This window comes from Trachurus japonicus, chromosome 13 (assembly GCF_045865225.1).
Source record: "Trachurus japonicus isolate A0001 chromosome 13, Traja_1.0".
NCBI lineage: Eukaryota > Metazoa > Chordata > Actinopteri > Carangiformes > Carangidae > Trachurus > Trachurus japonicus.
Genome location: NC_140919.1, coordinates 27,919,478 through 27,945,733, shown reverse-complemented (window position 1 = coordinate 27,945,733; position 26,256 = coordinate 27,919,478). Strand labels below are relative to the sequence as shown.

At 41.5% G+C, this 26,256-nt stretch overlaps 1 protein-coding gene across 5 annotated transcripts; it reads left to right on the top strand.

Annotated features, from left to right (window-relative positions):
• pak4 (p21 protein (Cdc42/Rac)-activated kinase 4) lies at positions 1–26,138 on the top strand. Of its 5 annotated transcripts, XR_015037478.1 has the most exons (12): positions 1–176; positions 14,571–14,807; positions 15,318–15,529; positions 16,087–16,294; positions 17,063–17,296; positions 18,362–18,820; positions 19,540–19,673; positions 20,258–20,384; positions 23,036–23,161; positions 23,258–23,392; positions 25,053–25,506; positions 25,537–26,138. XR_015037478.1 is itself a non-coding variant. In XM_085795696.1 (11 exons), exons 2-11 carry the CDS (start codon positions 14,607–14,609, stop codon positions 25,206–25,208), a joined length of 1,992 nt encoding a protein of 663 aa, XP_085651822.1. In that variant the 5' UTR covers positions 1–176; positions 14,571–14,606; the 3' UTR covers positions 25,209–26,138. The 5 variants fall into 5 exon arrangements, 4 of the variants coding, with proteins under 4 accessions (XP_085651822.1, XP_085651823.1, XP_085651825.1 ...); XM_085795696.1 differs by having other exon boundaries at positions 25,053–26,138; XM_085795697.1 differs by lacking the exon at positions 1–176 and adding an exon at positions 6,988–7,241 and having other exon boundaries at positions 25,053–26,138.
• Positions 26,139–26,256: the final 118 nt, after the last annotated feature.

The window sequence follows — 26,256 nt, the reverse complement described above, 5'->3', positions numbered from 1 at the left end:
TCCCGGATGTAGTATTTTCCCCACTTCAACATGGCGTCAGGGAAGTGAGACTTCGGCTAATGTCACTCACAGTTTGCCCAAAGTTGTTCTGCTTCTGCTCTTTTCTACAGGAGGGGGAAAGTTTTTTATTTTCACGTCGCGGCGGCAGCAGCAAACGTTTTCCTGCTAGTTTCGCGGTGAGTAAGCACGTTGGCTCTAATCGTGTCAGTTAATGCATTTTGTGCAGCGGCTGGTGGCGCGTCGCTGCTCCCCGTGTAGCTGCTAACGGTGGCTAACGTTAGCCGCTAACTATGAGGTCTGTCCAGACAGACTGGTGGTGAGGAGACCCCAGACCGTTTCTGTCTGGTCTGTCTCTGTGTGTGTGTGTGCGCGTTACGTGGAGAAAACCTTACAGTGAGATGTCAAGCTTGTTGTTTAAAAAAGAAAAGAAAAAAGTGTGGTCTAAATGTAAGTTGGTGGCAGTTCACTTGTCAAAGTTGTTGAACAACAATTAAGTCTCAACACCTAACGAGCTAATTTTACGTCAGGTGCTGTTGCTCTGCTAAGACCCCCTTTAAGCTCGCCGGACGGCTTAATGGCAAATTCAGGAGACAACCTGCTTCTGGAGATGTTGATTTTTTCTCAAGCTATCGTGAAACAACCCCGACCAGCTTGACCTCATTGCCTTTCTTTGAGTGTTACTGCAGTACAATATGTACCAGTAATTTTAAATACCAACATGTTGAACTTTCATTTTCATCTTTGACTCAGAAACGGGCTTTAATCCTTGTTCTGTCAGGGCAGACTGATGGAGGCAAGAGGACATTGTCCGTCTAGAAGTTTATTAAGTTTCTCTCTCCACTCCTTGACCCCATTTTTTGTTTTGTTTTGTGAAACTCTTTATTTCTCTCCCATGCTTCCATTCATGTGTTGAAGATTTCATATGTGGAAGAGAGATTTTGTGTGCACTTACTCAGTCAGCAAGGTTGTGCGATTAGTGCTGGGCACACCGCACATTCCTGGGATGCCAGAGCTGTATGGAGGGATCAATCTTCTCCCTCACATACACACCATCAGTGAGCACTCTTATCAAATACACAACCCCTACAAATACTATACATCATGCAGTGCAACATACTCAGATAGTGTAACTTGGTAAGGAAGCATGCATATCAGGAAGGGCAATGACTAGGTACAGAGACGACTTTGCTAGGTAGCAAAAGTTGCAGTTATATCAGCATGCCCTGTATCAGTTTCAAAAAGTTGTATTGTTGTTAGGTAAAATTAAGGCTCCATTACCAGTCTGGGCAAATTAGCAACAAAGTGACAGAGAGCTCTTGGGGAAACAAGCAGACTTTTGGATGATATTCGTAGCACCACTTAAGTTTTAGACTGTTTCATGTAAATCTCTTAAGCGTTACACTACTGACATATGGAGCATCATCATCTTGCTGTATCTTGGTATATAGTTGTCGAAAATTCAGATTGTCTGCTGTGTTGTGCAGAAAGAGAATTTAAAAGAGGTAAAAACTAACTGAATCAAGCAGGACGGTGGGTTAACAATCCCCTCCTATAATAAGTCTATTCAAACCAGATGTTTGATAAGCCTAATCCACATCTGTCACAGTCATACAAGCATTACATATTTGGCTGCCCACTGTCAAAATCAGACTGCTGGGGGAAGTCTTCATACTGCTGTTTTTTTTTTTGTATTTTTTGTATTACTTCATATTGCTCAGGGTGTTTTGCCTTCAATAGTAATCTTCTTTTTCCCTCATCTAGACAGAAGGCTTCAGTTACCTCTGTTGACCTCCCTGCCATCTAGTAACAGTAGCAACAGTCAAGGTTTCTCTGGTGCCGTGGATGCTACAGAATGGACCTCAAAGAAAGAGTTTTTTCTTCTTTTCATAGACATGTACGTGAGTCAAAATTGGACAGGATGCTTCAGGTGCTAAAAGTTTGGGTGCAACAGAACACCCAGCATTGTAATACAACTAAAGTTAGGCCTTGGTGATACACACATACTGTAGTTGGGACGCGTTCCACACAGGCGCATGGAGATTGTTGTGTATTCTGCTTATGTGCATTGTGAAGCACATCAAAAAGAAGAATAACAACTCACATGGATATTTTTGCAGATATGATAGTAGTGGCAGACCCTTAACAAAGCCTCTCTGCAAACTCAGTGTAAGTGATGTTTGTATGATGCTCGGATAGTGTGTTGACCTCATGGACATATCAAACTGATAGATAAACAGATCTCACATGTAGAAAGTGTAACAGTCCCTCCATCAGTCAGCCATCAGTTTCAGTGGCTGAATGATTAATGAATCAGGTTTGTTAAAGTGTTTATTTTTATGTTGGTTTCATGAAATTAAATTTAAATTTATTTTGTTAAAAAGGTGAAACTGAACGTGCCTATAAATGTTAACTGGAATACCCATAATAAAATGATAAATATTATATATTTTAATTCACCTAGAGTGTACTAAAATAATGACAAAGATTAACAAAACAAATGAATACGGACTAAAATCATAGTAAAAATAATTACCTCTTCTTTAAATGCAATGTCTCACCACAAGAATGAGTGTCATGAATGAAAGAAGTTGTAGTTGTAAGTGCAACTCAAGTTTATCTATGTTATCTTCAGTTTTGTTGTGTTGTCTTTGTGTCCTTGTTGGTTGAGTTTATGCAGGCGTGGATGAGCAAGCATGGAAACACGAAAAGTCTCATCTTTCTCCTGGTATCAGATTTCACTGAAAAAGAGGCATTGGCTTAAAAATGCAAGGTGTGTGTTTGTGTCTGTGTGTGTGTGTGTGTGTGTGTGTTTGTGTCTGTGTGTGTGTGTGTGTGTGTGTGAGAAAGAAAGCGAGTCCAAAGATATGGGTCAGAGAGGGGAAAGCAAGCAAAGATGAAAGTGGATACTTTGTTCTTTTCCTGCTGGTACAGAGCGAAGGGAGGGGGCGAACCACTGAGCCTGGTCCGGCTAACGACTAACAGTCCGACAACTAGCAGCAAGAAATGTCAATGGGGCAAAGACAGTACAGCAACCCTAACTCAACCTTGAGGGTGAGAGAGAGGGTGTGTTTTTTTCCACAATATTTAAGGCATTGTTGTCAGCAAGAGGCATTGGTGCACTGTCCCTATGAAATAAACTAATAAATGGAAAAAAAAAAAATAGAAATAGGTTACAGCTCCTCATGGACTCAAATGATCCACAACATCGCCTGAAGAGTTTAGGCCCTTGGGATAAAACATTAAAAAAGTGACTAAAGTCAGAGGATCAAACTTAGCTGAGTGGAAATTGATAAAATAAGCTCACAGTGGGGAAGACAAAGGACAGAGCAAATTGGGGGGGGGGGCTGAGGGTCATATCAGACATCATGATGCTTCTCTGTAACAGGGAGAGAGGGCCAGACTCATTGCCTTGGAGGGAAAAAAAATCCTCTGGAATGACTGCAGCAGCCAACATCAACACAACCCTCGAGGTGCTCAGGAACAGAGGCAAGAACACCGAATGCATAAAAAAAATATTCAGTATCATAACAATAACAGGTCTATTTTTGAGACTTGGTTTCTACTAACCAGTTAGACTCTGGACCAGCATTGTGTTAAGTGTGTAGAGAGATGAGAAATGGTTTCAAGAAGAATCTCTTCTGCTATCAGGGCTGCATGTGGGCAGAAATTTGTGAAATCCCCCCCCCATCGCCACCATTTTTTTTAAAAAACTCCTTTTGAGTCCATGAATCAGTTGACAGAGTTGATATCAGTTGAAAAATACCAATATTTCGATTTATAAGCCAAGTTATGCGTATTGATAAAATAGCAGTCATCAGATGAATCTATAATGAAAATAACTGCTATCTGTTATCAAGGCTGCAATTGTTTCCCCTGCTGGCAATCGCTTTAGCCACTAATGGAGTCTTGTATGATAATACAGTGTTTGCTCAGACTACACGCTGTGTTGTCCTTCCCTGTTTGTTTCTCTCGCCGAGCGCAGGAACAGAGTGAAGAGTTTGTTCTTCTGTTTCCATCATGTACAGTTGTTTTAATTTCAGCTGAAAAATCAAGCTCGGGCCTGCACCTCCCTGGTGAAGTGGAGCTTTCACAAACACACAATACAAAGAGAGTTCTGGATGGTGGCTGCATTTCACCTTAGTTGTACTGGCATTGCAATGCCACAGAATATCAGTATGTTAGAGGGGGAGGTTAAACAGCTGTGCTTTTTGCTTGCTTTTTTTCCCCCATCATCTTAACACTCAAAGATTCTGGGGGCAGGACTTTGGTTGCAGTCTGTCTGTAAATGCATGTTTGCATTCTCATGAGTTTGCAACTTAACAAGGGACAGCTATCATTTATCTCTTTAAATCAATACAACATTAAGAACATTTTGTTATTTTTAGCAAAAGTTGTAGTTTTTTTTAGTCCAGAGTCCAGACTGCTCAAAGATGGGATTTCTGACCTGGGATGTTTTGGTGCTTTAATTGCTTATGGGCACCGCAGCTTTTGAAGAGGGAGAAAAGCATCTATCAATCACTTTCCTTGCTCATACTTAACCATTTGATCACAATGTCTTACCTCTGACTGTCTCTCTAGTCTGAGTAACATTCACAAATCTGCTGTATTTGTTTCAGACAGTGAATGTCAGACCTCATGGTGATGTGATGACTGGCCTCTCTAATGACAGGGGAGATCGATGTGCTGTGACTTCTTCACAACAGCATCACCTCACTGTCTCTGTTTTTAGCAGCATGCCGTCATCATGTTGCTGCTACAGCTGGTGGTTGTAGTGTGCTCGAAAATGTCTGAATGCGTGGATATGATATCAGCATGGTGCCGAGGCTTCATTGTGGGAAGTAGGCAGCAGTAACGGCGCTGGAAAAAAAGCTTGCTCATTTGTTCAGCAGGTCGAGGCTTTGGCTGAAATCAAATAATTACCTGCAACTCTTTGACTAAGCACTTCACTCTTTGAACACCAGAGGATCCACTAATCTCATCCTGCTGACCACCAATTACCATCCTCTTTAAGTGCAAATGACTCACTTTTTCTATTCCTGTGCTTTTATCTGACGACACCAGAAAAAATAACATGGTAGTTTTCAGTTATTCACCCTTGAACTTGTAGGTAGCTCATCCACTTCCTTCACTGAACTTGACCAAAAATATTTCTGTTTATCAGTGTGTAAGGCCAGCAAAGGTCCAAAGGTCGTATACACAGTCTAACTAGTTGGTGTTCCCTGTGTGTGTATGTGTAAGCTGGCTTGTGTGTACTCTAAATACGGCCCTCTCCGCTGTCTTTATCATTGACCTTTCCACATTCCACAACCTGCCTCTGGAAGTCAGCCCTTATTGGCTGCAACACTGACTGCTTTGTTTGAATTCAAGCTCAGGATTGGGAGGTTTCTTAGTTTCTAGCCCTGATAGGTTGAGTGGACCAGTTACCGCTGTATTTTTACTTGCAAAGGAATGTAATCAAACCTTTTCCGTGTGAAGCTAACACCTTGCAGGCCTTTGGGGAGTGGGAAATAGTCAATTGAACAAAAGGATGTGTTTGACAGCACTCACTTTGGCTGGCAGTGACAAGCAACTCATATTATTAACAGAGCACATATGTTTGGATTCTAGGTTTTATCGTCTAAGAGTGGAAATATCGAGCATGATAAGATTTTAAAGTACAGTTCCGTTATCAGTCCCCATATATCAGACTGAAATGACTTTTGTGATGCCTATATGACAACACTTATTCGTTAGTTAATTTGATGTGGGTTGAAGTCATGAAAGTATGTTTGATGTTAAAGCAGAAGTAAGTGGAATGTTTGCGTTAATATAAGTCTTAAATAGTTATATCTTCCCACAGCAATCACTGAGTGTTTGGTCCGAAACACGGGTCTGTCAGTCACTCTGCTCTGCTCTGAGCCGAGGAGAAAACTTTCCTTGTATCCTACAACCTTTATCCAATGAGGAGAGAGAACGGCATGAAGGGGCGGTCCTCTCTGTGTGTGTGTCGAAAATCTGCTTTTTTATTTTCAAGCAATCTGCATTTAATTATGAAACTAAAACACCAACGCTAAGAGGGTTCCTTGGCCAGTGTTACCTGTATTCACAATGACGTGTTTCATCATTTGCCCTCGGCTCCAGTGCTGAATCTGTTTATATTGGCAAGGAGACATGATATTTCACAACAGTATGCCTCGATCAGACTGCTGAAAACAGCAAACACGTGAGCCATACCGTGAAAGTCTGTTTGCCAAGGTGAGCAATATTGTCATGTGACAGAAGCAAACAATGCATTGTCAATAACGTGGCCTTTAATGTAAATTACTCTTTCAAGCAACAAATAAGAATGTTTCATTATCTGACCCTTTTCTGTGCTTCATATCATTCATAGACATACAATAGTCTCATGGCATATAGGTAGAACAATAAATCATTTCAATTTTAAAGTTTTAGGCTACATACAATACATGTACATTACTATGAATTATCAATATGGTGGCCAGCAAGTCATCCTGGCTTTTTAGTAATACTATAGGCTACTAATACTAATATTCAGCCTAAAATTGAATATTATTTGATTATATGTCATTGGTCAGACATCTGAAATAAAAGTCATACAATTGTGACTTGTGCATTTTTTTCATTATTTTCAAACGCATTTTTCATCATTTTTTAAAACTAAAATTATAGACTATGGCTACTTTAATATGAAAAGGGAACTAATCATCAGATTCATTGATCATGAAAATAGACGTACCCCTAAAATTATCCCCGGAACAAGAATTGCAATACCCAGATAATAATATCACAATATTCGACAAAACACAACTAATGATAGGAGAATACCCTTTATAGATGTTCATAATAACACTTGACGTGACTGCGCTTATACACTCAGACCCCCCCCCCCCCCCCCCCTCGCCCAGTGACGTCATGATACTGGGCCGCGTTTTGCTGAACCCATAGGAATGCGACAGACTTTGTATTTACAGCCGAGTGCTGCTACCACACTTTGTGTTGATGTGAAGTTTGTTTGGTACTACCGCTGTGTGTGTGTGTGTGAGAGACCGAGGCCGTCGCGTTTCTTTTATGAAGACGTAACAATGCTTTCGATGGTTTGACCAAGTTTAATTTGTTCGCGGAAACAACTTTGTTGATCAGGGAGTCGGTTTTTCCTCGTCCGGAGCTGCGTTTCCGACATGAGATCAGGTGGATAGTCTGTAGCTGCCGGGGAAAACAGGACGTGGACTAAAGTGAGTAAAGTAAGTTGTATCCACGCATATGTTTTAGTCGTTTGTTCACTAGTGAGGAGTAAATGGTGTAAATGAAAACTTTGTGTCGGTCCTCGCAGCGCTGCTGGGACCGAGCTGAGGAGCTTTTTTTTTTTTTTTTTTTTTTTAACCACTGCATGGTACCGGCTCGACTCCACTCCACTCGTGTTAAAGTTAATCTGGACCGCAAAACAAAACACTGTTGTTTAAATCTCACAGCAGAGGGATTAACTGTGAGTCAGAAAACATAATAAGGTTATTGTTTGTCCTGTGCGAAGGGGGTAGCAAGCAACCAAGCGGCGAGAGAGCGACACAGACAGACAGCCCTGTTGGAGGGCTGCGGGCTCACATGAGTGTCTCTCTCCCTCCTCCTCCTCCCTCCTCTCCCTCCTCTCCCTCACTGGGGCCATTCAGACCTCTCCATGACTGTTCATATTTGTGACTGTCAAGACAGCTGTTGGCCTGGACTATCCGGGTCGTCTGTCTCTCTTTGCACAAGTGTCGGTGACACATGGGGAGATGAATGGGAGAACAGCTTTTGGTAGTGATTTGCTGTCGTGCTGTGTCTTTTGTGTTCAAACTGAGTTGTGCTCTCATGTCCAGGAAGTCTGTTTCATGCATGTTTTCTTATAATTGTAGTGAGCCGTCTGATTGTTTTTATTATTTATCAAAAGGACTTCCTCATCCGAAATAAGAGAAATGATGGTGTTGCTAGTGCCTGGTACTCTGTCTGCTTAATTGTTTTGGTTTCCTTAAACTTGGGCTACGCTTTAGTTTTATTTGATACAGTAAATGCAGGGCTGGATTTTCATAGCTGGTAGGCTACTAGAGCCCTCATCAAAAATGGTACATAGCTTCAGTAAATTCCCTCTTTTTTTCCATTTGATGAATATTTATTTAGGCTAACAAAAGATATGTAAATTATTTAGCAAAACCTACATTTTACTTTGTTTTAATTAAGTTATAATAAATGTCAATTTAAGTGATGGAACCCTATGATAAGGGATGAATGGGAGTGAGTAAAATGGTATTAAATGTTAATTTCAGTGGGTTTTCTATATAGCCATCACAGAGATGCTGAGTGACCTGTATCGTCTTGATTTCAGGCTGGTCCTTTGTGATCATTATCATTTTAGAATATCCTACAGTCAAAGGTGTACAGATCATAATCAGTCCTTCAAGATGTAAACATCAACCATATTTAGTAGTCCACTTCCTCAGTCATGAGATCATTCTTAGATACGCCATCCTACCCTGTTGTTTAACATAAATGAGTGGTAACTATTGATGCTGCTGTAACATGGACTCCTGTGTTGATGAGCCATGTGGGGCATGAGTGAATGTAGCGTGTGAGATCTTATAACATTAACATCAGCTGATTATCAGTGGGTCGATGAAGGTTCATGTCATGGGAACTTAAGTAAGTGTGTAACAGCTAGTTTTGCATTTTCATCGCCTCATTGAGTGTAATAGTAGACAGATGTGAGCAGACCCACTCTGTGTAATACAGAAGCTGAGGGTGCCACACACACAGTGTTATGACCGGGCTGATGCTGGTTAGAGCGGTCGGTAGCTCCAAGGTCACACAGTGAACACTATGTTTGCGCAGCACTTCACGTCTGGGAGAGAAGACGCAGAAGTGTGGTCCTCTGTGTGTGTTTCCAAGTGCAAGAGAACAGGCTATTAATTATTGCCCCGACTCAGCGCCATCCAGCTCATGTAAACGCATCATAGCATCAATGTTAACCTAAATACCAAATACCACTGTCTGCCTTTTGGTATATCAGTCTTAAAATCTGTAAGCTGCTTGTGTATTTGTTTTTTTTTAGCTTTGGTGAACTCCACCTCAAGAGACCATTTAAGTACTCTACGTTTAACATAGCATGGGAAATTGCCGTCTGACAAATGCTAGTAATATTTTTTGCCTTGGCAGGCAGCTTTGTCTACTTCACCAGTTGTTTTGGCAGGTTATCGGCTATAATTTAGAGGTTATTTATTACCTCAATTATGAATGTGGTTGTTTGTGGTTGTAAATTTTGGGATTTAACACTGATTCTTTTCTGTATATAAACAAGAGGGTTTTTATGCATTAATAAGAAGAATACATATTCCCATGGTCTAAATTTGCTTTTGACAGAGGACCTAAACAACACTTCAGAGAGGCCTTCAACTTGTGATGAGTGAATAAAAGTGTTCACAATACTGAGGTTAGAGTCTGTTTTCAGTTCATGTCATGGTTTGTGGCATCAATACAGATATTTTGCAAATGAGTGGTGTGTGCTACACTTGCTGGGCTTGACATTTACTATTTGCTCATAATACTATAATACAATATCGTTGCAAGCTGGTATAGTCAGGTAAAATCCTTCAGGCTATCTCTTAAATGACTCATAAAGATTTATTTTGGACTTTTTGAAGTTTAAGGTTACATCAGCCCTCCCAATCCACACAAGTAAGATAGCTATGCAAAAAATGTCTCAGTGAAGCCACAGACAAAATCATTAGTGGAGGGAAAGTGAGTGCTGCAATCCCTCACCGCCGTGGCTGATGCCCTTCAAATGTCTTCAAAGTGATGCTGTCTTTCAGTTTTCCTCAACTTTAGCCAGTCCTATAATCGAAGAAGTTTAGATTGGGATCTGTAATCAAAACACATTTTACCCCATAAATATGGGTCTAGGAGTCACCATTCATATCCTTCTCATACCCAACTGTGTCATTACAGCTGAAAAGCGCTGTGACCGATGGTGTCTCTCTCTGAGAGCGGACCACCCATGTACAGCACTTGAATCGGGCCAGAGGACAGCAGCTTCATCCAGAGCTCATCAGCCTGGCTCTGGTCCACTGGCCAGACAGGCTTTCTCACTGTTCATCCAGGCATATGTGAGCTGCAGCAGAGCAATGCAGAGAGAGAGAGAGAGAGAGAGAGAGAGAGGTTGAGTTTAGGTGGAAAAAAAGAAAAATGGGAGGAGGAGGGGGAGGAAGAACAGAGAGAGGGGGCGAGAGCTTGAGGGGAATGGTGGGGGCAGAGGGAGATAAACTAATAAATTGATGATGAGAAAATGACGTGTCACGTGAGGGGGAAACACAGGGAAGCTTTAACTCCAGTCATTGTTGTTTTCAGGGAGGGGTCTGCTTGTTTTACTCTGATGAGGGGCCCGTTTCCAGATTCTGGTTTACTCTGTGTGAGAGAGCATGAACACTGTAGAAGTGGGTGGCAGGGTGCAGCAGCAAATCTCATCTGCTTTTTTAGCCACACATTTGACAACTTTCTTATGATTTCGCTCTGGCCACATCCTATTTGCAGAATGTATTTAACCAGATCATTTTATTTTAATTATTTTATCTTTGAGCACATTCACAATGCAGTCATTACAACCAGGGCAAAAAGCATGGCAGACACTAATGATCTTTCTTTGACTTAATCCTGTTCATGTTGGTTGACTCGATTAACACTTTTCCCTATGTGTGCATTCATTAACTGTCTGTTGGTCACGCCAAGTAAGGCAACTAAGGTATTTGCCATTTAGCATCTTTGTAGTCACTTTGAACACAATCATGTTTCTAGTGCATGACTCAAAACGAGACGCTGAAAAGCACCAAAATATTTGTTCATTAATGATAATCAAAGTAATATCTATAAATAAAATAATCATGGTACCTATTTTAAAATGCTGAATTAACTAAAATGATCTGTGTATAAAACTGCAAAATTGTTTACTGTTGCCCTTTTTATTCTTTCAAAAAGTACATTGTCCACAGTGGACTATTTAACTTGAACTCAAGCTGGTTGTGCCGTCACAACTCCATTTTATTTGTAGGTTGTATATTTCTGGGAATGTCTGTCTGACCTGGCATGTTAAAGATCTTAACAGGTCTTAAAACTCAGAAACTGGACATGCAGAAACCTATAATCAACCTAAGAGTGATTATAGGTCTCAGCATCTCTGAGCGAATACATGGTTTGTGTGTTTGCTCTCCAAACTACTGTTAATTCTGGATATGTTTCCATTTTAATTCTCAGAGTCAGCATTTCACAGAAGCATCAAATAAAACAAATAACCTCACGTTCACGCTGAGTAGAGGCCTGTTGCTCGTACTCTCTCGCTCAGCATTTACTGTTTAATGGTGATGGCCATATAGAGGACAGAAGCAGCTGAACACCAGGGCTGTTGAGGTTGGGGGTGGCACTGTGCACCTGCTGCAGCTGCTAGTCACTCTCCTTGTCTGTATCTCTGGAGTTCACCTGCTGCCGCAACACCTGTTTGAGTCTCTGAATGTCATTTGGGAAAGTAAATAATGTTGTTGTTGTTGTTGTTGTTGTTGTTGTTCTGCTTCTTCTTATTGAAATTGTTGTGTTTTTATTCATATTTGACACCTTTACCAATTTAATTTGGTTTGTGAGTCGTCAGTATTTTAATACTACTGCTTTAATACTACAAGAAATAGTTGTAATCATCCGGCACAATAATAAACATTAGTCATAACCAATTGTGTGCCCCTTTTTCACCGTTTCATATTCTAATAGTGCTTTAGGCTGAGTGGTATCACCAAGCCACTGGTTTCATTTTCTGCACATCACTGTTTTCCCCTCTGAACTAAATTTATCATCCACTGAATGAGCTACACCTAACTGCATCCAGACTCGCCTACATTTGCCCCCAAACATTGTTTATCGATACTACAAATGATGAATCATGTGTTAGTTGCCACCCTGTGAATGAGGTTCTCTCCCCAATCATATAAGGTCTTTGTTTGTCTACCGTAACTTGGCCTTAGTTATATTTAAGCCACATTGCCTCTTGGTTTTGACAGTGACAGTAAAATCTTGTTTTTCTCTCACATTCCTTTAACTTAACTAGATTAAGCAAAAAGCTCAGGATTTGAAAGCCACAAAACTCCATGATTCACAGCCAGACCACTGTCTGTGAGCATGAGACACTCAGTGTCACTCTCAGTCCCCACATGACAGTTTTTCGAACTGATTTATGGACTGTTGAAGCACTTTATGCATTCAATAAGATATTATGATTTAAGCCATTCAAATAAAACCACAACTGTTCTCATTTAGCCAACAGTAATTATGAGCTGCATGTGTGTGTTGGTTGATGTAAGATGGTAATCTGTGGCCAACTCCTTCAGTCATGATTATTTTCATCCTTCCTTACGGCTGTAGTTGCTATCTGTGTCCCAAAGCCCAGATGCATCGATTGGCTCATTTGGCTGCATTGCTGTGTTGGTTGAACACTAATGATAGGCCTCAAGTGATTTATTTGCTTCTTCCCTGTTGTCACCACACTCATTATTGCTGGAGTGAGGCATCTGTCACTAGTGTTGTAACCTCGCTGTTATGAGAAAGTTTTGCTAATGGCAAAAAACCATGGACTGCAAGCTGGATAGAGTTGAACCCTGTTTTCTCTACTATGGGATTGTAGTTTGGATGGTTGTACGTTATGAATAACTCGGATACCGTGATGAACAAGCATTATTAATGTAATGCACAACAAGATGTAAAAAGTAGCAAAAATTAGGTTGAATTATGGTGATGTTTTAAATATTGACTAAAATATGATGATTTAAAAAAGAGCCCAATTAAATTCTGCTAGGAGGTATGGGCTGATTGCTTAGACTATGTTGTGTGAAATTAACCATTACAGAAATTCAATGTACAGATCCCCCCTGGGCCCATTGGGGGGAAAAGATCAATGTATTTTTGGTTGAGAAATCTCTGCACGTAATTTATAGGTTGTGCCTCAGATGTATTGCCTGTATTGACTTGGATTGTTAGTTTCAAGCACAAAAAAACATTGCAATTTCCAGTGCACCAAATAATGTAGATGTCTGCTCTGAAAGACAAACCTACAGAGAGATCAGATCCATCGACAGTTCAATTCTGTGTCCTCATTAAAACACAATGACACCGTAACTGCTCTGTTTAGTGTTTCTGAATAAAAAGAGAAATGGGTTTGTATGTGAAATGTGTGTACCATTTTATGTTTGAAGCAGCGTGTGTTGAAGTTGTGTTGGAGATGTTGAGGTTGTGTTTTTGGCAGTGAAACTTATTTTCTCCATGTGTTCCTGGGCGGGCCTGCTAGACTTGAAACACTCCTGCTGTGAAAGGCTCTTTTAGACTGTGAGCTCTGCTCGGCCGTATGACTCATGCCCTCTAACTTATGACCCGCCAAAATCGCCCTCTCACTCAGCTCACCCACACGCCGTCCCCTGGTCCGTCTCTGGTACACACAGTCCCTGCACCCATGTCATTTCCTTGTGTTTGTGTTGCACTTTCAATCTCTTTATTTTCAAGAGCAAAGTCGAACTCTGTATTTTGAAGGAAAACAAGGGAAAACTGTAGCAGGGTCTGCTCATAACACGCTGATAATAAGACGGCTCTGTTTGACTACTGGGAGTGTCTCTTTTGTTACCCACTGACAAAGAACCAAGGTTGAGAGGAGAGAATCAAAGACTAACAGTCCTGTATAAACAACATAATTTGGAACTTATATTTCTACTTTTTGACTTGTTGTAGGAAACATGCAGATGTTACTAAAGACATTAATGATGGCCCCTGTTGTATTCAAGTGTCCCAGAAAGGTGTTTGGTTGGTTGACATTCAGTATCATATGGAGGGACAAAACAACAAACAACAAATATTTTTGTAACTGTGTTCTTCGGTTGGGACACACAATACAACCACCTTGAAATTCAAGTTTTGTTGAACCCATCAAATATCAAACTGTGTCCTCAAAGGAAAATATCATGAGGCAGGCAGAATGTGTATAGAACAAACCTCTGAAAAGTTCCCAGAGGCATCTGGATTATTTTGTATAATAAAGCAAAGTACAAAATAGTGTGTCCACTATCAGAAAGTGAACTGGACTGCAGTTTGTCTGTTGTGCACATATTGCACACACAGTATGCTTGATGTAATAGTATTATGTGTCAGACACCTGAACTATAATGGTCACAGTGATGATGATGATGTTGAAATGTCTCATTGAAGATGTTACTCTGATGTTTTGTCTGGTGTTAAGAACGTGTTCTTGCATGGATTGTAATTCTGCGCCAGAGCGGCTGTGTTATTATGGCCATTAGGAAATGCTGCAGCAGGAGTAGTTTTCCTGCTGTTAATAATGGGAGACAGGCCTGAAGCCCTCCGCCTGTTGTCAAGCCTATTGATCACCTCCAGCAAAAGGTCACGGCTTGTATAATGCCACTCGGCTGCTTAATGCTCACAGGGTGGAAAATAAGCCCGTTGATTTAGCATATTTCTTCAGTCATTCCTCTAACCCTCATTTCTGTCCTCCTCTTCTCTCCCTGCAGGTCTGATGCTCGGCTGCAGCGCCTTCAGCCACCATCATGTTCACCAAAAAGAAGAAGTCTCGTATCCAGATCTCGGCTCCATCCAACTTTGAGCATCGCGTGCACACAGACTTCGACGAGCAGGAGCAGAAGTTTGTCGGGTTGCCGCGACAATGGCAGTCGCTCATCGAAGACACGGCCAAAAGGCCCAAACCCTTCATCGATGTCACAGTCATCACTACTGTAGAGCCGCGCAAGGTGAGATTTAAAAAAAAATTAAATCAGCAAAGAAATACTTTGCTCAGGAAAAGTATGCAAATTTAAAACCTAGTGGGGGTGGGGGGCATGATGATTTCAGTTTATTGTTGTGATCACTTGGGCTCCCCACCTTTTTTCTTTTTTTTTTCAAATCACAACTTCAGATTTACAACATCATGGTCACTGCTGTGTGTTGGTCTTCAAAAGCCAAATCTGAGTAAAACAGAAAAGCTGAATCTGTCCCACCATGTCACTTGGTGCAAATTATGTCTAAACTTCACCTCCTTTGGAGAATATCACAGAATTTCTACAAAGATTTACTTTTAAGTACAGTATGCGGACAAAAACAAAAGACTACTTGAGAACTGAGCATCTCGCAAACCCATTCACAATATTGCAAACCATTTGCAAATTCACACAGACTCCTAAAACAGTAACAAAGTGATTTATATCAGGATCTCCTACTGTTGCCAACTATTAACAGTTTTTCCCCCTAAAAAAAATCTTCAGACAATTGTACGTGGCACCAAGATGGGAGCAGACGGCTCTCTGACCTGGCTGCTGGATGAGTTTGACACCATGTCTGTGACTCGCTCCAACTCCCTACGACGAGGCAGCCCTCCCATCCAGCCTCGCAGGGACTCCAGCTCTTCAGGAGGAGGAGGCCAGGAGAATGGAGACCCTCACCACAGACACTACTCACACCCAGACAGACTAGACAGGTACGGATTCAAACTGCTGCTTCATGTGGAGTAAAGGCAGAGGTTTGTCACTAAAATAAAACTAGGGATACATGCTGTTGAATTTCAGCCTATATCCAATGTGTTGATATTTTTAAATTCCTTTGGCAGATAAATACAGATGTATGCAGTATGCACATTGTTTTCTTTCTGTATGCAATGTCTAGCTGGGATGGGGGTGCAGACTGTCTCCTGTATTTATTTTACTGTATTAAGGCAGAGATGGTACCGTCTGCTCCCATTATACCCTGCTGTGGCGATGTGGGGACAGACAGAACTACTGCATAACAGGAGACATTAAAAAGAAAATCTTCAGATTCAATCTTTTAGAACTAAAATATTAGGAAACTATAGCCTCAGGTTGAAGTTGCCCAGAAGCGAGACGCATCAGCATAAATTAAATACCTGCCGATAACATTGTGAATCCCTAATTAAAACTTGATTTAATAATTGTGTAGTATGTTTGTTGTGAATCATAGTTTTCTTTCTCAATACAAATCCTTGCTGTAAAACCACAAACCTTTCACTTTGGTTATTAGAGACCGACCCAGACCAGATCATCACAGCGGAGGTGACCCCCGCCAGGGTCAGCGTGCAATCCGTCCTCATCAGAGGGATGATGGAGTCCAGGGTCGGCCCCAGCAGCAGCCACGCGGCCAAGAGCCCAGCAGGGGCCACAGGGACAGACCTGGCTCTGGCCCTCCCCCTCCCCCTCACAGAGATAGAGAGCCTCGTGACCGGGACCAGGTATGGGCTGAAGATGAATGTGGGTCAATGGTTCGCCCTCTTAGGCCAAGTTTTACTCACTCTGTGCTCACAATGAAACATTACCACCCCCATTTATTGTAGGTAATACAGCCAAGGCAGGCCAGGCCTTTGAATCCTTAATCAATGGTGGAAACTTTTGAAGAGAGGTAGATAGACCTGGTGCGAAACTCGATGTTTCCACGCCATTACAAGCGGCAAGTATATCACGGCCCAAAGAGGAGAAGCTCATTTTATGATGTAACGCTACATCATAAAATCTGTCCACAGAAAATCACATCAGTAGAATTAATTAAACATTTTCTTTCTAACATATTTTTAGTCAATGACTTGTAAACGCAACAGTTCATATTTGACCATTTATTTTATTTATTTATTTATTTATTTTTGACATTTTAGAGGAAACAGAGCTTCCCTTGCAGTCTGCCTCTGATGGGCATGTAGCATTAACAAGCATTACAATCAGTTAAGACACACAAAGCAGTGATGGACCAGACAAATAGTTACACTACCTCAAATCTTTTGTAGTTTTCCCAAGGCTGGTGTATTGATTGAATCACTCAGAAGAGCAGTGGCTTGATAGAAAGTGTTGATTCTGTATTTTCAGGGGGGGGGGTTATATATCATTTGACATGACTGCATCAAATCCAATTTGAGCTGTTGTTCTCGCCGTGTTACATAGTTACCTGCATTATTATTTACTGATCCATTTTTCTCTCTCTCCATACTCCCGACCCTGCCTCTTGTCAGGAGCAGGTGGTGCGCAGAGACCAACCTGGCGATCACAGGCCAAAGTCAAGCTACGTGACGAGGGATGGTAGCCCTCAGTCTCCCAGGGACAAGAGACCCCTCTCTGGGCCCAACATCCACACCCCAAACCTTCCATTAACAGAGGGGGTGATGAAGACGGCCCAACAGACCACACGGCCCTTTAACACGTACCCAAGGACGGACAGCGAGGGTGGACGCAGCCCCACAGGACAGGTAGGAGCAGCAGCATGAATAGATGCAATGTGTGTGTTTCCAAAGCAGCCGTGAGGAGGGCCGTTGACTGAGAGAAAAGCAGACCGGTACAAAAGGCTGATGGATGATAGCCCTTATCACCTCTCTCTTTGTTCTTCACATTTACCCACTTCTGTTGTGGTTATCTCCTCTGAAAGCTGTCAGTGATGCCTGTGTGATAATGTCAAGACAAATGCAGTTCAAATTCAGGTTATGAAAATATTACCAGAACTACCTTTGAAAACAATTACATTTTAAAAAAGAAAACTGAGATGGTGTTTCCATTTTAGCTGTTTGTGTTTTTGATAAACAGGTAATTCTAAGATCTAAGATTTATCCCATACATATACACTATTGTAATTACTTGTTTTATATCTATGTTTATCCGTTTATTGGAGTCAATTAAGCAAAAAAAAATTGCTTATGAGACAAAAACTGATCTTTATCTCTATCTTATCCTTTGCTGTGTGGTGTAGTGAACCTCCCACACTGTTAAATATGTTGGCATGTGACTGGCTGCCAATACAAAATAACACAGCATATTAAAGGGACAACGAGGAGTTTCTATTTGGTTATAAAAACGTCTCACGTTAATGTGGTTAACTCCCCGCGACCCACACTTGTTAATGGGCCCATTTTCGATAAATATATCATTTTGTCTCTATCGTTATTTTGTTATTATTAGTGGTGGCGGAAATGCTGGGCGAGCCGACCAGCGTTTCCTTACTTTCGGTTTCGTGGCGAGTCATGAGAATAACGCAGCTGAATCGCCGTTTATGGTCGGAACTGCGACGGTATGTGAACCTCTTTGAAACTCTGACTTTAATTATTGATGAATGAAAACATAAGTCCGTCTTGCGCTGGTCAAAGAATTTTACGGTGCGCGCGGACGCTCATAAATGTAGTGTGAAAACGCTTCGCTTTTCCAAAACTCCTCGTTGTCCCTTTAAGAATGAACATCGCGTTGCAGATCCAACCCTCAAAAAACAGCCCTCTCTTCTTTCTTACACTTGTTTGACGTAACATTGTGCTGTCTCCTTCTTCAAGCCGGTTCGACACCATGAATCTTCCCCTCAAAATGGTCCCTCCGGTGGCTCTTCGCGAGGTTCCTCTGGCTCCAAGCCCCCTGTCAGCCACCCACACCCTCACCACTCTTCCCACCCCAGCCTTACCCCTGAGGCCACCCAGCACCCACACACTCCTCACCCCAACGTTCCAGCTCCGCGGCCCCCGGTGCCCTCTGGGCCACCGGCGTCAAGCGCTCCATCCCAGGGCCGCTCACCGCAGAGGGAGCCCCAGAGGGTTTCCCATGAGCAGTTCAGAGCAGCGCTACAGATGGTGGTGGATCCCGGCGACCCGCGGACCTACCTGGATCACTACATTAAGATAGGGGAGGGGTCCACGGGGATTGTGTGTATAGCCACAGTGAAGACCACAGGGAAACTGGTTGCTGTGAAGAAGATGGACCTGAGGAAACAACAGCGCAGGGAACTCCTTTTTAATGAGGTAAGAGTTTATGACAAAAGGTTTACACTGTTTGAGAAACTGTCCAGACAGTTAGGTGTCATTCAGTGCCGTTTAATTCTTAAAGTCACAGGGTTAGTTTTCATTGACTTTTTAGTGTAATTTATATGTTTATTACCAGAATGCATGATTAAATTAAATTGAATAGTTTGTACTTTTGGTTCTCCTGTTTACTCTCCTATCACCTATCTCCTGTGTATAATGAATATGAAATTGTAACAAGTCCAAAAAAAACAAGTATAATCCTTGCTTCCCAGGCACAAGCAATTTTTTCAAACATAGATTTCCAATAAAAAGGGCTAGAGCTGCAAAGCAGAATATGAAAGCTCATCTCGCATCAGCTCATGCAGCCCTTAAGACATAAAATCATTGAATAAGATCAGTTACATGTCATAGAAAAAGTCATGACCGCTGTCACTGACCGCTTTTAATTTGTACACAGTACACAGTACCACTTCATAATCACATTAGTTGCTAATGTGTTAGCAGTTATAGACATTTGAACTGACGTATCAGTAACCTGCAGGGCTTCAGTGTGCTTGCTCGACATAAACGGTGGCAGATCAATGCTGCTGCGACCTTATAGATACACAATCATCTGTCCACCTGCAAGGTCGACCTGCCAGTCTTTTGAGTCTAATGACTAATGCAATTACACTTGTCTGTGTGTGTGTCTGTCTCTGTCTCCATGGTAACTTCAGGTGGTGATCATGCGGGACTATCACCATGAGAACGTGGTGGAGATGTACAACAGTTACCTGGTGGGAGACGAGCTCTGGGTCGTCATGGAGTTCTTGGAGGGAGGAGCTCTCACCGACATCGTCACACACACCAGGTTAAGAGAAAATGTTTTGGAGTGTCAAGCCAAGCAAGTTAGATTCATTTACATAGCAGCTAGAAATTGTGAAGAGTTGTAACCACTGTGAATGGGTATGTAACCTTATAATACATTTTCATATTAAGTCATTTAGTTTCTCGTGATCACTTCTTTTTATTATCGCTGCCTCTTCAGTCCAGTTTATTCTACTAGAAAATGTCCATTATTAAATCCCTCAGCCACCATAAATATTTCTTCCATAAGGGGGCAGTGTTATCTAATATGATCTCGAAAGAGAGAAATACCAACATGCCGTTGGTCATTTAATTTTCCTTTTTTCACCGACATCAAGCAATTTATTGATTTACAACACAGTTCTCCAGAGATTGTCAGCCATATTTGACTGTATCTCTACATTAAACTATGAAACATGGACATGTCAGAAGTTTTTTTTTCTGGTCTATTTGTGGGTGCTTCCTATTATCAACACGGTTTCAGATGAGTTGGAAAATGTGAGTGAGTGGGAAAATGTTTACGCACTAGAAAAAGGCTGTGTAAAGTCTATACTGACATTTCTCTTTGACGTCCCCTTCTCTCCCCAGGATGAATGAGGAGCAGATCGCTACAGTGTGTTTGTCTGTCCTGAAGGCGCTGTCTGTCCTTCACACACAGGGTGTGATCCACAGAGACATAAAGAGTGACTCCATCCTCCTCACTCATGATGGTCGGGTATGTACCACGCTGCCATTTACGATGCTGCAACAAAGCTCTTTATAGGCAGAAAGAGACGCTTATAAAAGACAATGCAGTTGTAAAAATCAAGACTTATTGTAGTGGTTTCAAACAGTTTTCCTTTAAAATGCCAAAAGGAGTGCAGGAAAAAAATGTGAGCAAACCACTCCCAACAAAGCAAACTTTTAGGTGAATAATGAATTAGAAGTACAAATCTGCTTTTATATGCCAAACCACAACACTGTGGCTGTGGCAGCACTTTACTGCATAAGCAGCCTTTTTGATGAATGGATGAAAACTAAACTGCATTAACAGCATAAACTAACAGCTTTAATAACATGAATCATGTTCCAGTTGTAGTTGGTCTTTCACAATATCCGGTTCCAGTATTATCACTGATTATTATTATACACTGGAGTAGTAATCATCGATGCCGAGGCTGAGCTCAGTAATTTTATCAGCTGCATCAATGTTTCTTCTGCTGTCACACCTGCACCTGACAGAGAGCAGTTCCTCACCTGCTCATATGCAGAGTTTGTTCCCCCACGATGCACAAACTCAGTACAACCCTGCAGCCAATGACCCGCTTTTACAAGAATAAAAGAGAAAATGTTGGCTGTAAAAAGGAACTTGATGCCACTTTTTTAACCACTATTGTAGAACTTAGGCAGATGGTAAATCACTTCCTGCCTGTTTGTCGAACTAGTTTCTGCTTTCTGCAGAAAATGAAACCTCAATGGTTGCTCAGCAACGCAAACGGGAAAGGAGAACTCGGTTTCTGATGCATCACTGTGCACAACACATACTGTACATAGTCTGTGATAAGAAAGGACCCCAGCACAGAGAGTGCATAGATGGTGCAGGTCTCCTGAGTTGAAACCTCACCGACACCATTATTATGTTCTCAATGGTCTGGTGAAGCTGCTTCATGAAGATTTATAAACGATTCGGGTTTAAGGGGACAAAATGAAGGTACCCAGTGAGTGACATTGCTGCTGATTCTCTCAGCGTCAGTCTGTCTGCAAGAGCAGATTGAGATCATAACTGCTTCAGATGTGATGTCAATCCAAGCTGAGTCTTTACATCTGTTGTTGCTATATTTGTGGGTGGGCTTTGATGGCAGCTGTTGGCGCCCGGTTTCCTTGCACTTGTTCATTCATTGGAGGGCTGAGTTTATTTATTTATTTTTTAAATTCACATTATTAATATTGTCAATTATGTTTGATGATAAGGCTGAAAAAATCCACTTTTTGGGGGGTAAAATTAATAGCTTTTGCATCAGAAAGTTAATATGCAAGTACTTTTTGCTGACTTTGCAGATTCGTGCATGTCACACCTTTGATGTAAAGAAGAACTAACATGTCAACCACAGTGTCCTTGATGGCAGCAGATGGGTTTGTGGTTTGATGTCTAAGAGCTGGGGTTTTACCTGTCATCCTGCCCTCTAGCAGTATGCACGGTCAGGCAGACCTCGCCCTGCGCAGCAACACTGAAGTGCTTGGCCTACATTGTGTTGCTCTGCTGAGCAGAAAAAACTAAAACGGTGCTGCGTCATATAGCATGTATGTGTGAACGCTGCTAATTCATTTCTCAGAGGATACTCTAAGTCTCTGTGCTCTTATTAATCGTTCCCAGCAGAGCTGCATCAATTCAGCTAACTTGGTCAAACCCTTTTGGTAGGTGTCATGATCTTAATCACTCTGGGTGATGAAAAACATGAAGTAAAAGTATTGTCTGTGTTCTGTTTGTTGCAGGAGTGGTTATGTGTAGTGTACTTACGTAGTTTCATAAAACCCTAAAACGCAGGATTTTTTAAAGTTTTAAAGTTTGATTTCAGCCAGATCTGAGTGTTCACACACTGACATTGTGAACTTCAGCTGGCTGACCTGGTGTTTTGGTGCTGAGCTGAGTTTGAGATTTGCTTGTGGATTTGCTTGCTTGCTTGTGGTTTGGCCTGACAGGGGAAGCTCAACTAACCAAGTATGAACAGTTTCTCGTCAGTAGGGTGGGTGTTTGTTTTTTTTGGTCTCTTTGATTGCACCTTTGCACTGGGTGGTGTATGTGAAAGTGAGTGTAACGTCTGGAAAAGATAAGTTCATACACTGCTCATCTCATTGACTCGTTTAACATTTATTTACAGCTTGAAAAGGCTGAATTCAGAAATGTTAGTGTTGTTGATGAAACTCAGCTTGTCATTGGCAGACATGTTATTATGTTGCAGTCAGTGTTTGTGTCTGTGTGCACCAGATTACACAGACTGGTCTGCTCAACTAGTGTGTGGTGTATGAAGCTGAATGTTGATGTTACACAACTAAAACACATCTCAAATATGTGTTTACATTGTCCTTCTCTTCATCTATATGATCATAACTCAAATTTACTGTGAACATGATTTTATAATAATATTTGTTCTGAATAATCTACTGTCAAACCTTTATGACTTTTTTTTAGCCCTATAACAGCATTTAGAGTTAATTTAATTCTTCAACCTCACATTTGGACGTATGACGCTAAAACCATCTTGGCTATTAATATTGTGATTGAGGATGTGATTGGGGACGTTCCATGAACAGTTCTCTTGATGTTTCTTTACTATTTTTGTTCTTCTGATTTGTCCCTCTCTGTCTCCTTCTCTCTTGTGTCTCCAGGTGAAGCTGTCAGACTTTGGTTTCTGTGCCCAGGTGTCTAAGGAGGTGCAGAGGAGGAAGTCACTGGTTGGGACACCGTACTGGATGGCACCAGAGCTCATATCCAGGTTGCCTTACGGACCAGAGGTAACACTCACAGTTTTTCCTCAGGATCTCACTAGTTGGACGTTCAAATGAGTACATCTTCTTTACCTGTTGACTGTCCCTTCATGCTGCGTCCAGGTCGATATCTGGTCCCTGGGTATCATGGTCATTGAGATGGTGGACGGGGAGCCTCCATACTTCAATGAGCCGCCGCTCAAAGCGATGAAGATGATTAGAGACAACCTGCCTCCCAAACTGAAGAACCTGCATAAGGTAGAAACCCAGTTATTCCCTGCATTTATCTGCAGCCTCCAAACACAAATATCTGGATATTCCCACTTCACTATTTTTTATATCCTGTGGGGTTATTTTTGCTAAATGCTAACAAGCATTGTTTAATAATCCAAACTCTAAACACAGTCTGAATCTCAGCTAAACTGTTTATCTCATCCCTCAAACTGTTTCTCACCAACAACACATGTCACACATGTCTCAAAATGTCACTCTTAACACATTGAGCAACAAAATACTAGCAAGAGAGAGAATAACATACAATATATTTTATCTTTTACGTTTGAATGTTTTTTTCTTCTTCAGATAAATCAGTATTTTATCATAGAAAAAGATTTTAACAATTCATTGGGTGCACTAAATTATTGTATATTGTAACAAGAATGAATCAAGAATACAGCAGCATTTTGCTTCAGGTACATGCATATGCATTGTATTTACAGTTATTACAAAAAAATAAATGTTCCTGTAAGTAAACTATAAAAAGTAGAATCATAAAATTCAAAAGAAGATGCACACAAAAAACATTTTCACTCCCACTCTTTTGTATCTGGTAACACCACATTATCACACACAACAACAAATGTTGTGTTTCTTGCCTTTTGTCCTCTCTGTATTCTCGGGTCCAATGAGACCAATGATGACAAACCATCATGGCAGAGAGCGGGAGATCTTTTTTTTTTCTATCTTTTTTTAATATGTTTTTCATATTTAATTTTATTGTCAATATTTTAGAGACTATGGTCACTGGATGCGTTTTGTGTGAAAGCAATGAAGTGATTAACATCTTGCTCTACATGGACTTCTGCTTTACTTGCTGTGTTAAGAGTTTTGACTATGTGACTTCCGTTTTGACCGATGCTTATCAGCAATTTTAAAAAAAGGTAATAACACGTTGGTTGTATTTGTACATATCAGCTATGACAGAAAAGTTTATTTATGTACTTGGTATGTTGGTGCATCTTTGACCTTTTATTGACTTTTTCTTCACTCGTTTGTTGCCATCCCATCTCTGGCACATGCTCCATTACTACTGGCTGTGCTGTGACTGATGGCATGAAATTCACAAGGGCAATAAGCTTCCATTTTTCAGATTAAAGGATTAAGACGGCTAAATAAGCAGCTGTCAAGCAGACATAAAAGGCAGAGATAGGGTAACAGAGGGATAATAACACTGCTCTGTAATTTGCGACCCTGGTCACTTACTTACTTTTACCCTCTAACCATTAGGTGACTGACAGTGAAGGCTGTTTTGGTGGATTGTGTGGGCTTATAGACAGATACATAGAGTCAGCAGAAGAATAGAAAAGGCCAGTTTTGACAAACAGAAATCTCTGACAAACATTTTGTCAGTGGCAAGTTTACAACTATCCATCCAATGTCCACACAGCTTATCCATGCAGGGTTGCAGGGGCCCTAGAGCCAAACCCAGCTGTCATACATGTAGGGCGAGGTTGGGGTCTATCACAGGCCTGACACACATTCACACCTATGGGCACAGTCAATCTCCCTTTTTAGCAGGTTAAGATGCATTAAAAAAATAGCCTCCAAGTTTTGACAAACTGCCACATTGGTTAAATTTGGTGCAAAAGGGTTTAAGTCTGATATGGGTGGCTGCCTTCTTCCCTCTCTCTTCTCCCAGGTCTCTCCTGTGCTCAAGGGCTTCCTGGACAGGATGTTGGTGCGAGACCCGGCTCAGAGGGCCTCGGCCAGTGAGCTTCTCAAACACCCCTTCCTGGCGAAGGCAGGTCCGCCGTCGTGCATCGTCCCCCTGATGAGGCAGAACAGGATGAGATGAGACGGGACACGAGGGGCCTCCAGGCTGTGGGGGGGGGGCAGCTTGTGCAGGTTCAGATGGAGCAGAATACTCCTGCACACAGAGGAGTGGCTCTCAGGGGTCAGAGGTCGTAAGTTAGAGCTCTGTGAAAACTCTCAGAAAAGCGCTGTGAGCTGCCAAGTGTGAACCAGGTGTGCAGGAGTATTCTGCTTTTCTTATGTGAATCACTGAACTGCGGGGAGCGTGCTCCCTGACAAAAAGGCAATAAGGCGCTGTGTGTGTGTGTGTGAGACCATGTGTGTATGTGTGTAAACATGTTGTCAGCACTGTTGATGACAGTGTTTCATAGCCCTCTCTCTTGGCATTGTGAAGGTGGAGCACTGAGAGAAGAGAAGCCACAACTTGCCTGTTGAATAATTTAAGCCGCTTTCATTTTAACACTTGGTTGTAATTGAAAGGTCTGAGCTGAGAAGATTAAGGACTGTGGCTGTTTTTATCTTTCCATTTGGACCTTACCTGGATTTTAAGTGTGAAGGTTGGGTTTTGCACACCAGTTAGATGCTTTTAAGGAGCCAAGAGCCTGTTGGCTAATTGTCAGAGACGGTCTAAGTGATATTTTGATCTCACTATTGGACAACCTGGAAGCTGACTTTTCTTCACTACAAGGACGTCTCTCGCTGAGGGATCCCAGGCTCAGACACTGTCCTCATCACACCCAGAACTTACTACTGAGGGAGGAACTCTTTTGGCTGGAAAATGAGACGGACTGACTTTATTTTTTAGCCATATAATACTAGCTTTCTCTTGTAAACAAAACATACACTAAGTCAAATGTAAACACTGGAGTTGTGGTTCTTTAACAGATTATTTTTCTCTTATTTTCTCCTTATTTTCCTGTGTAAGTACAATGAACATAGAGAGATATATCAGTTTTGATGTTTTACTATCTCAGTTTTGTGGTTCGTGTTTTATGATTTGTTGTCTTGTTATTTTTAGAGTGAGATGTGATGATTTTTGAAGCACTGTCAACAAGAGATAGAAGCTGCACTCCCAGTTGATTCCAGCGCGC